This window comes from Gadus chalcogrammus, chromosome 18, assembly GCF_026213295.1.
Source record: "Gadus chalcogrammus isolate NIFS_2021 chromosome 18, NIFS_Gcha_1.0, whole genome shotgun sequence".
Classification (NCBI taxonomy): domain Eukaryota; kingdom Metazoa; phylum Chordata; class Actinopteri; order Gadiformes; family Gadidae; genus Gadus; species Gadus chalcogrammus.
The window spans coordinates 20,395,794-20,408,050 of NC_079429.1; the positions used below are offsets into that span (position 1 = coordinate 20,395,794).

The following is a 12,257-nucleotide window of genomic DNA, read 5'->3' on the forward strand; positions in this document are numbered from 1 at the left end:
TACAGCGTTCAGCTGTGCAACAAATATTGTTTTCTTTTTCAATCTTGACGACTTTTGTAGTGCTGTGTGTAGCCACACGTTTGCCCCTTCTGAACTTAAACACACAGTTAATTTCCTTTCCTAGCTCCTCTTGTTTATGTTGGTAGCTTAGCCATGTCATGTCACGTTGTCAACATTGGATACATGGAGCAGAACATAATGGGTCATATGTCAGATTATTTTTGGAAACACTTTCTTCATAAAACGTGCCAGACAGATTTTATATACATTTCATCCCTTAGTAATTAGCTACATGGGTATGCAGTCTTTCAGAACCTTTCATTACCGACACTAAAGAGAAAAAAAAAGAGTGCTTCATCATTGTACCCAGCACTTCTGAAAATGCACTTCCAAATGCGTCTCTGTCCCCAGCACATTTCAAACCAAACTGACGCCCATGCCCAATAGCACACACACAAACGCAATAAGGGCTAAACAAGTCTCTCTCTCTCTCTCTCTCTCTCTCTCTCTCTCTCTCTCTCTCTCTCTCTCTCTCTCTCTCTCTCTCTCTCCCTCTCCCTCTCTCTCTCTCTCTCTCTCCTATATATATACACCTACACGCTACCCACAACCCTCCTCTGCATTTCTAAAACAATCCCTTCCATCTGCTTCACAGACAGCAGAAATGCAAAGGCCATTGTGTCGGCAACACCGTTGAATATTCCACCAACAGAGTACCGCTCTCCAGTGATGTGTCTCTTCCTTCAGCCTAATCCTCGTATCCACTCTGCATCAGGCCGCCCCCCTGGATCGGTCTTCCTTGGGCACATAATAGCCCTCCATGGCTGTGATTAGATGTGATTGATTGAAGCCAACCGCGAGAGAGAGTGGGAGAGTGAGATGACGGACTGAGGATAAAGAGGGGGAGGAAGACTGTGGGATGCAGCTCAAATGAGGCAGAGAGAGAGCGAGAGCGCGAGAGAGAGAGAGAGAGAGAGAGAGAGAGAGAGAGAGAGAGAGAGAGAGAGAGAGAGAGAGAGAGAGAGAGAGAGAGAGAGAGAGAGAGAGAGAGCTTCCAGAATGCTATTTAGTTGAAGTATTTGCTTATCTTGCAGGCCCATTTTGACAAGGTGAATTAGAGATTCACGTAATCAAGGAGCAGGTCGTCTGGACTCCAGCAGTCCTACTGCGCTGGAGCTGAGCTCCTGGGGGGAGACGGCCCAGTGCCCGGGCCCGCTCCTCGCTTTCCATCTTTAGATATTAATCGTATTAATTTGGGAAACTAAAGAGCAGGTCGATTGTGGACACGGGGATGGAACTCAAAGTGAAACATCCTCAAGGCCAGACTCTCCTGTCCCGTAGCAGACATCCTTTACCAACCAAACATCAGTTAAAGGCATTTGATTATTAGGTATTCACAGAGTATGAATCGATTTAAAATGCTGATTCATACAAAGTGCAGACGAAATGGCAGACTATTATTACATTGAAAACTTGGACACGTTTGTATAGGCGACCCACAATGCAACGCCACAATACCTTCATCCATCCAGGCAGGAACTGTGTTGTTTTCTTTCAAAAGAAATGTAAGTGTTTGTAAGATGGGGGGGGGGGGGGGGATTTGGTTTCCTTATTCCTTTGCTTTCCCAAGCCCTCTGCAGGTGGATAAGGGGTAATAAGTTGTCATTGTAAAGGTGCGTTCACACCAACCGCAAAAGGGCGACACAATCCCATGCAAAGTGAACGTAGAGAATTATTCGCTAGAGAAAACCGGCGACAAGTTTTGATTTGTCGTGCAACACTTTCGCCCTGCACAGGCGAGCGCGACAAATTCGCTCGAGTTGAAATATTTAAACTTTGCCGCGACATTCGCGTGATAACAGCCAATCATCGTTCAACAGCGTGGCCACTGAGTGACATGTGTAACGTAACAGCCAATCAGCGTTCAACCAGCCAACCGTTCCCTGCAGTGCAGTCCGGGATGAACCCCAGCAAATTCGCCTGACAAAACTTCAACAGCGACAGTTCATGATTTGCCGCGCAACAAAACTTGGGCGACAACGCGAACAGGTGACGAATATGTCTTTTGGCGTGAACGCACCTAAAGGTGCATTCACACCATAAGGAACCTTGAAGTCTGCAGGTGTCCTGCTTCCTTTCTTTGTACTAGATTGTTATTTTTATGGTCTTGCTGCTCTGGGCTCCAGCAGTCCTACAGTATGGTGACAGACCCGCCGTGGGTCGGTGTCCAGCCTGGACTGCACCAGAACACCTGGACCAGGGAGAGACCAGAACACTTGGATCAGGGAGCGACCAGAACATCTGGACCAGGGAGAGACCAGAATAACTGGACCAGGGAGAGACCAGAACACCTGGACCAGGGAGAGACACCAGAACACCGGGACCAGGGAGAGACCAGAACACCTGGACCAGGGAGAGACACCAGAACACCTGGACCAGGGAGAGACCAGAACACCTGGACCAGGGAGAGACCAGAACACCTGGACAAAGGGAGAGACGGTGCATAGCCTGGAATGCACAAGACAACCTGAACGGGCAAGGTTATGCCTTGTTGTTGGTCGATACGAATATGAAGTGAAAGAAGACAAACCCCCCATTCACCCAGAGTTGAGCTTGTCTGCCATCAGACTTAATCTTTTTAAAGTCTTATTTGGGAGTTAATGATGCTTCAAACTCGATCTCAAAAAAAAATCCCCCAATTCTGAAAAGGGCTCACAGCCTTGCATCAGTTCGACTGAGGTGTAAGTGTAGATTGAATGTAACGTAGGGTGTGTGTGTGTATGTGTGTGTGTGTGTGGGTGGGTGTATGTGTCTGTGTGTGGGCATGTATCTGGTGAACAAAGATAAGATCAGTCCCTTTTAGTTCAACCGTGAAGCTATGAACGGTAAACGCTGTCTACTTCAGGGTCTGCCCACCTTGCTGTACGAACGCTCCGTACACGATCCAGATGGCGCTGTGCAGCGTCCCGGAGCCGACTGGCGTCTGGCCTGGTGGTGCATTCTGGGTAACGGCAGAGGATGTGGAGGAAGCAGAGGAGGAGGAGGAGGAGCGCAGCGTCTGCAGCCGGTTGAGGAGGAAGATGAGCACCCCAACGACGGGGATGGCAGCGGCGATGCAGGCCCACACAGCCAGGTCAAAGGGCGCGAAGAGAGAGAAGATGTTGATCTTCTCCTCGGGTTTGCGGATTAGGATGCCCACGCTGTAGTCCAGGTAGCGCTTACTGAAGTCCACCACGTTCTCCCGCTCTGGGGTGATGGTGACGGCCGACACAGCCAGGTCCGCTCGCTGGAGAGGGGGAGGAAGAGGAGGATGACAGCCAGGATGAAGAACAATGAGGAACGATGAAGAGGAATGAAGAATGATGAAGAACAATGAAGAATGATGAAGAACGATGAGGAAAAAATTAAGAACGATTAAGAACAACGAGGAATGATGAAGAACAATAAAGAACGATGAAGAATGATGAAGAACGATGAGGAAAAATGAAGAACGATAAAGAACAATGTAGGAGAATGAGAATAATGAACGATGTAGAGGAATGATAAAGTAAAATCCAGAATGATGATCAACGAAAAACAACCAGAGCCATTAGATATCAGAAGAAAGAGAGCAAATGAAAAGAGAGAGCTCAGAGGAAGAGAATAAAGAGAGGTCGATGAGGAGAAAGCATTATAAACTAAAAAATTGGATTGCAATGTACGATGTGCTACGTTGTCTGGCTATTACTCATCGTTAAAGCTAAAACTCGTCTTTTTGGCCAAAGGCTACGTTTTATGTGGGGAGGCTAACAGATTTAGTGGTGTTAGGTAACAGTGCTGAAGAAGAGGGAAGGAACTTCCAGGTAGCACTGCTGACATTGAAAAAGGAAAATGCATTTAAATGTCGTGCTATGGTTTTAATCAACTGTGACTAAATTGAATGGCCAAATCTCAAAATGATGGCCAAACATAAATGCCCTCAAACACGTCTTTATTATCAAAATGAATCCTCCGTATTTATCTCATTATATGATTAAACATTAATGAACCATGAATCGTTTGGATTGCAGTTACTGTTATGACGCAGATATTCGTAAATATTGGATAAATATAGCAGTGGCACTAATAGGATTATGGAATTTAAAAGAGCAGGTAACAACAGCTCAGCCTAAGCTGTGTTGAATGCACAGTTGGTACCTTGTTGATCAGCTCTCCGATCATACCGTTCCATGAGCCATTGGGCAGCTGGGATCCATACTTGCTGTCGGCCACCTGAGGAAAACGACACAGTTATTTTAGGGAAGGGAACCTTCAACCTTCTTGCCTAAATTTTCAAATTTATTAGAGCCAGATTTCTCCACAAATTTGAATATAGGTCATCACTACTTCGGATCAGGGGAAGATAAGCATATTTCACCCTTCTGGAACCAAGTATGAAGCAAACACGCCCACCTCTTGTTGGAATGAAGTCTCAGGATTATTGTCATCGCGTCTGTGATGGCTATTTCGAAGTGTGTAGTTTTATAGTCATTGCTTCAGGTTTTAGTTGAGCTGTATTCAGCGCACCTGCTCTTCTCCTATTCCTGCCTTATTCCGTCTTCCGTTTTTTCAAAAAAGTTTATTCCATAAAGTACGATGCACCATGGTTACAAATCTGTTTGCTCCCAACTACTAAATCAGGACTCCAAATTCTGTCCTTCCAAAACTAATCCCCTTATAGTGATCCACCTGCCATCAGCCTAACAATCAAAACAAACCAAATGTGGGGGAGCTTTCTCAGAATTAAAATAGGCAGATTCTGTTCCCACATTCTGGCCTTGAGTTGCGACTGCCGTCAGCGAAACAATTACTTTTTGAAAGAAATCTTCAAGGAGCCTAAATTTCTTTCTTTTCTTAAAAACTCTTAATGTGAATGCATGTTGGTAACACACTTTACTGATGGGTCATTTAAACGTGCTTGTCTTAGGCTTGAGCAGCGCACTCTGAAGATGACCCTTTGATTCTTGTAATGGTTTGAAAACTCTGGACATCAATCAGGAACTTTGTGTAGCAGTGTCAACCACAATGAGCCCAACATCGTTTCTGGAATATTACCATTTTGACGCGTCTGGGGGAAGATACGCCTTTGTCCATCTCTTCTGGAAAAGGACCACTACATATTGGATTTGCTTCCACCTCGAGTACAAGTTTTCGTTCTGGAAGACCCCGGGTGGCGGGATTGGCTGTCCCTTATGTTGGAGCAGGTGGTTTGGTGTGACAGCCTCCTAGTCCTGAGGATCCTCAAACAAGTTTGTGATAGGGCGGACGGGAAGGATTGCTTCTACCTCACAAAGGGCCATCTGTAACCTTTAGAGCTTCTCTGAGCTTGTGCTCTGTGCCAACGTAGTTTGTGCCATTGTCAAAATACCATAGGCGTCCATCATCCTTCTGTAGCGGAAAGGGAGTTGACAGTAGTAATATCCTTCCTTCAATACATCAGCATCCATAAAAGGGCATTTCCCTTCACTATTTACCACCTTCCATGGTTCTAAAGCTTTTCGGCAATTCAATCAAATGAGCAGTCCCATATCTTTAGAAATGATGGTCAGCTAAACATCAGAGATATGACCATTTCAAAATGTCAGCCTGTGTGGGAATGTTTTCTTTCATTACGGGAATCTGGGTGTGAGTAAATACATTGTTTCCGGCAGAATCTCTGTTCTCTACCATTTGATGTTGAGCTCGGTAATCAACCAGTATGTAGCAGTACTGCCAGGATCTAAAATCGTATAGGTTTGGAAAGTCGTATTCCCGTTAGCATGCTTAACATGGACAGGCAGACTAGCGAGAGAACAATCTTTACCGGCCCCAGTATGTCACTGATCGTCGTGAATACCATAACACTGCTCAGTGTTCCTCTTGGGACGGGATTCCACCTTTTCTTTGGGCAGTCTTGTTTTTATTTTACTACACACATCCAGTATGTTGTCTCCTGTACAAAATAAACATGGCTTCTGAAAAACCACCGTCTTCTAAAGGTCTTTCAGTTGTGTAAGCAATTCTTTGTTCCACAGGGTTCTGTGAACAACTGGTAAGTATTCTTCACAGGGTTCTAGGATACATTGGTGATAGCAGTGGCGAAGCGGCTACCTTTGTGGTTAGGGTTAGAGACCTTGTACCCCTATTGCTCTCTTGGCTGGGCTTGGATTTTTTGTGTTGCCAAAGATGGGATCGGAGGAAATCTAATCTATCCTGCCTGTCAATGCAGACTTCTAGGTCTTTGAAACCGGCCCTTCTTTTGCTGCACTCCAAAATGACAAAATGTTTATGACTGGCAAGCCGATAGCCCTTTACATAATGGCAGCATTGCTGTTTAAGCAATCGCCAAAGTTCTCCAACAGAAGCCTCCTGGCCTCCCTGTAGCGTGTTACAGGATCATCACCGCTACAAACGAGGTCCCTTGACTGCTCACTTGTGAATTGTTCTTGGAAGTACAATCGATCATGGCTGCTGTCAACTACATTTTCAATGCAATGTTCAAAGGCTTGTATGAACAACTGATATAGTGGCTCACCAGTAAAAAGACACACCTCTTTTGCTTTGAGTAAAGACAGACAATGCTGCTTGACAATAAGCTCTGTTATCTCACTTTGTCTTATCAAAAATGTCAACCTTCTGGTATTTGAGGATGCAGTTCTCCTCGACATGTTTGAGGCACTATCTTCAGGGTTGACATTGGACGCCTCTTCAGTTACCCTGTAAGACGCTCCTCATGTGCAAATATTTCCAGCCTTGTCTTAACATTGCTTAAATGGTCTTGGACCCTTTTCCTTTAAGGCTCAAATCAGTCCATTTGGTCACACTCTTGAGCCTCTTCTGATTAGTGATTGCACATTCTTGTAGAAGTCTACACATTCACCCAATGTATTTTCGAGCATTTCAAATTTTTTGTTTATGGACTCTGTGTCCATTTCCGTGAGAGTAACCCTCATAAGAGGGTCAATCTCGTTCTGTTTGCATGTCCCTGAGAGCGCATCATTTTCAGCAAGCCTCTAACATCGACCTCAATGTTTAGCTTGTTCTCTCCCAATTTGTCTGCCATCCTTACAGCCCAGTAATTCCTTGGCTGTGTCAACGGGCCACACAGTACTTGTTTCAGTAGCGCTGATCAGATGCACTGACAACAAACAACCACAGTTGGAAGAGCCTCATGCAACATCGACTCAAGGTTTGTATAAGTAGTGTTAAGTTCCAAGCACAACGTTATTGTCACTAAATCGAATGTTTTATTTCAAAGTGTGTATTTTTATAGCCATTGCGTCAGCTTTTTGTTGAGCTGTATTCAACACACCTGCTTTTCTCCTTTTCCTGCCTCCACGTCGTGGACTTATTCCGTCTTTGCCAAAATGTTTTTTCCATAAAGTATTCAAATATTCTATGAGGAGGGATGCACCATGGTTACAAAAAATTTGCTCCCAACTACAAAACCAGGACTCGAACTTCTGAAAATCAAAAAACTTATATATTGGGGCTTCCACCTGCCAATCAACCTAACATGGGCGTGGCCAAGCAATCAGACAACATCTCTATTCATTATCTGTAATGGGTTAAATAGTTATCCATTTATGTTACAGAAATAAAGTTTATAATTTCAATCTGAAATTGCTAATTATTGCAAATAACACTAACACATGGGTCAATTTATGTACCTTTATATTTTATCAAACACACATAAATCCCATAGTTCAAGAGCCAGCTTAGATCACGTAAACAAAGTTAGATATCAGTTTCCTTCCAACTCCTTCCTTCCTACTCTGCTGATAAGCTCTCCGAAGCACTCAATATGAACATCCTGGCCTTGATGAACACTATTCAATTTCTAGTTTTCCCACCTGATAAATGTCATATTTGAAGCCCAGGATCTTGGCGAGGGCGTCCAGCACATCGATGGAGAAGCCCTTGTACCGCTTGGGCTGGCCCAGGATGTTCTCAGCCACCATTACAAAGGGGTCCTCCTGTATAACACAGAAACAGGTCTCATTTACACCACTCCTCTGGTACTGTGAGGAGCATGAGGCACACATCTTCCTGAAGAAGACATAGACAATGAATGGCATCAGATGAATGTTGCCCTATTATTAACTCCAACCCTCTGGTACTCCAAATAGAATAAAATAAACACACACTCATCATCCTGACGAAGATGGAGATAATGATATAACACTAACTGAGAGAGAGCGAGAGAGCGAGAGAGATGAGTCAGTAAGAGCATGGGAAGGAAAGGTGTAAATTGTACAGGGCGGCCTGGAGAACATTTAACCAACCCCACCGCTCTGGTATCTCAAGGAGGATAAAATTAACTGTTGCAATAATTGTTCTATTTACTTAAAGTTTTCTGCCAGGAAATAACAAACAAACAAAACCAGCTGCATCTCCCAAACACCGCATTATTCAATCCGAAAAGCTTTCTTACTGATGTCTTTCCTTAGTGTGAGATTATTTACATTTGTATAGATGACTAAAAATGATGAACTTACCAGTAAAGTGACAACCTTGACGGTCACCCCTTGCATCCCGTTCTCGATGCGGCTTTCCTTCAAGCTGCCGTTCAGCCCGTGCACCGAGTCCCAGGTTGCCAGCTGGAGAGACCAGAGAGAGAGGAGCGAGGGTCAGCACAATGACCGATGTACATTAAAGTTATATTATGCAAACTCACCAAATGTACTTTAGGAAACATTCTGCGGTTTCATTTATTGTTCATTGAAGGCTATAGATACATTGCCCAGACTCCCAGCATTGTAAAGAAATCTCCAGCATTGAAAAAAAAAATTGTGGTGGTGAGGGTTGGATATATATTGCACTCAGCAGAGAATTTCATCCACAGTAACCTACAAGGGGGGGCTGAGAACAGTCAAAGCATATTAGATACATTCATATATATATATATATATATATATATATTTATACAACGGGTGGCTTAAATCCAGCAATCTGATTGGTTCTTAACTGTTGTATAATGAGCGTATACATAACTGCTATGACGCCCGATCATTTTGTGAAAGTTTGCATATCGCTCCGCGCCTGGAAGTAGAAACAGTTACAAAGTAAAAAATATGTTGAATGATGGAGAGGGTGTAAATGTTGTTACTCCGGGAGTGAGCAAGGCGATGGAGAGACTAACGAAAGCTTAGGCACACGGCGAGTGAACTGCTCCATAGGATAAATTGCCGGCGAACCGCTCTAGCCGAGCCTTCTCTCGGAGGGACGCTAAAGTGTGTTGCATAGCGACCGTCGTGCATTTTGAAGGCAGCCAGGAGGGACTACTTTTTTGTATTCTTTAATAAAACGGCTACTTTGACTTTCTTGTTTTTTTTTAAATGTAGTGTGTCTATGACTGTCGTTTTGCCATAATAGTAACCGTTGTATAAAAGTCAGTGGTATGTGCTCATTATACCACTGTGAAGGGGGTCGCCGGCCCTCCGCTGCGCGTCGGGGCCGGACAACGACCCTTAACAGTGGTATAATGAGCACATACCACAGCCTGGCGTGATCTATTGCTTAAATATAAATATATATATATATATATATATATATATATAAACATATATATATGTATATATAAATATATATATATATATATATATATATATAAATATATATATATATATATATATATATATATATATATATATATATATATATATATATATATGTATTTATACAACGGGGGACCTAAATCCAGCGATCTGATTGGTTCCCAACTGTTGTATAATGAGCGTATACATAACTGCTATGACGCCCGATTATTTTGTGAAAGTTTGCATATCACTCCGCGCCTGGTAGTAGAAACAGTTACAAAGTAAAACATATGTTGGATGATGGAGAGGGTGTAAAAGTTGTTACTCCGGGAGGGAGCAAGGCGATGGAGAGACTAACGAAAGCCTAGGCACACGGCGAGTGAACTGCTCCATAGGATAAATTGCCGGCGAACCGCTCTATCGGAGCCTTCTCTCGGAGGGACGCTAAAGTGTGTTGCATAGCGACCGTCGATGCATAGCGGCAGCCAGGAGGGACTACTTTTTTGTATTCTTTAATTAAACGGCTATTTTGACTTTCTTGGTTTCTTTTTAAATGAAGTGTGTCTATGACTTTCGTTTCGCCATAACAGTAACCGTTGTATAAAAGCAATAGATCACTTCAGTCAGTGGCATGTGCTCATTATACCACTGTGAAGGGGGTCGCCGGCCCTCCGCTGCGCGTCGGGGCCGGACAACGCCCCTTAACAGTGGTATAATGAGCACATACCACAGCCTGGCGTGATCTATTGCTTAAATATACAGTATATAGAGAGAGGTAGAGAGAGAGAGAGAGAGAGAGAGAGAGAGAGAGAGAGAGAGAGAGAGAGAGAGAGAGAGAGAGAGAGAGAGAGAGAGAGAGAGAAGTCAAGACATCATCCCAGAAGTGGTGATCACATCAAACTTTATAGAGGGCCTGAATGTCCCTCCCAAATTTCACAGTTTATTGTTGAGATTATCCACCAAAGGCCTCCTTAAGAAATCCTTTCCCAAAGGTTTATAGGCCATGGTGGAGAGTCAAAATCTGAGTGAATCAGTTGGACAGATTAAGGGACATTGGGGAGAGAAAGACAACCACCATCCTTGCAGCAGACGGACTCCTAGAGGATCTGGTGGATCTACCATATACTATCTGCAATTATCCCTCATCAACTGTTTGAAATGTTAGGAGGCAGTATGGCCTGAGAGAGAGAGAGAGAGAGAGAGAGAGAGAGAGAGAGAGAAAGTAAGTAATAATACTAAAATACAAAGGACAAGAACAAGAGAACAAGAACAAGAAAAAAATCAATAATAAGAGGAGCGTCATGAGCCGGTTCCAATTAGATCTGGGCCGACCGTCGCTCAGATATTGTAAGGAGCAAATAGGCCAGACTCTCCACAGCCAAATCCCGCGCAGCGCCCTACTTAGCAGTCTCCTCTGCATAATTAACTCTGCAGCCCATCAAAGAGCATCTCTGATTGCCGGCCCATGTGTGTGTGTGTGTCTGTGTGTGTGTTTGCGTCCCTGTTTGGTGATGTGTCTGTGTCTGTGTCTATGTCTGTGTGGGCGTATGTGTGTGCGTCTGTTTGAGCATGTGTTTGTAAATGGTTTCTGGGGTTCTATTATGTCATATCACCGACTGATACTGTTATGCTAATCTTCTACAGCTGTGTTGTCTATTCGGTTATTTGGCCGACGGGTTCTTCAGAAGTGACTCAAGCAGGGAGCGTACGTCTAAAGAAGTAGATTTGTTCCCATCGGGCTGAGGCTGGACAAAGTATCGGTTTGGTCACCGAGCGCTACAGTAGTTAAGACCAGTGTGATTTCCGTGGAGACGTGGAAATCAAAGCTATGACGCCCGCCTTTCCTTTCTGACCTATCAAACACCATGTCCACAGGCCCGTCATCTGCTGAGATTTGGGCTAAGTTTAAAATCATTAAGGTGCCAGAAGTGCTGACACATTACATGTGTTTGATTGTTTTCTGCTCAATCACATTAGTTCTTACAAAGGGGGGGGGGGGGGGGGGACATTAGGCAGGGGCCAGGATGGTGTGTGTGTGTGTGTGTGTGTGTGTGTGTGAGAGTTTTTTTTTTTTTAAAGATAACCTTCATATGTTTGCTCATGTATATGCAGACCACTGTCCATGCTACCAGCCATCATGACACATTGACACAAACTTTAGTTTAGATTCAGATCTTACCTGCTCTACACTCCATAAAGGCATTTTAAAGAAACTTGGAGAACAACAAAAAATAAATATTGTATCTTAGTACAGCTTTACCTTATGAATATTGAGAATATTGAAGGGAAGACACCAATTTTTTTTTTTTCCACTGTTCTTACAATCGTCTTACTTCCCCCCTAATCATTAAGACAAATGAGTTCAAGAATAATTGTATACAATTAAAAAACGAATTCTAAGATGCTTATATAGGTGATAATCTCTATGGAACCAGTATAAACTCAACCTGGAAACTCAGATTTAAAACCTGCTTCAGCACTGTTCAAACATCTAAATTGTGTAAATTCAAATGAAACACGATTGTTATTATATGCCCGGTCATACGTAGACTAACCCCCCTATCCTGTCACCACACAGAATCATGCAATAGCCCTTTTCTTGCCATGAAACACAGTGCTAGAAACTGAAAGCTACTGATAGTAATCACATATGCCTCCTAGAGATCACTCGTTATTACTGTCTTTTTCCTTGAAAGTCTTGTGGAAAAGGAGTAGAACGGA

General features: G+C 43.6%; 1 protein-coding gene across 1 annotated transcript in view; it reads right to left on the bottom strand.

Annotated features, from left to right (window-relative positions):
• LOC130371465 (glutamate receptor ionotropic, delta-1-like) overlaps window positions 1-12,257 on the bottom strand; it is a 660,658-nt gene that overhangs the window by 34,802 nt on the left and 613,599 nt on the right. Inside the window, exons 9-12 of the mRNA XM_056577249.1 lie at window positions 8,496-8,597; window positions 7,851-7,973; window positions 4,177-4,251; window positions 2,917-3,286 (exon numbers count right to left, since the gene is read on the bottom strand). Coding sequence (XP_056433224.1) covers window positions 2,917-3,286; window positions 4,177-4,251; window positions 7,851-7,973; window positions 8,496-8,597 — 670 coding nt within the window. The remainder of the gene's footprint in view (window positions 1-2,916; window positions 3,287-4,176; window positions 4,252-7,850; window positions 7,974-8,495; window positions 8,598-12,257) is intronic.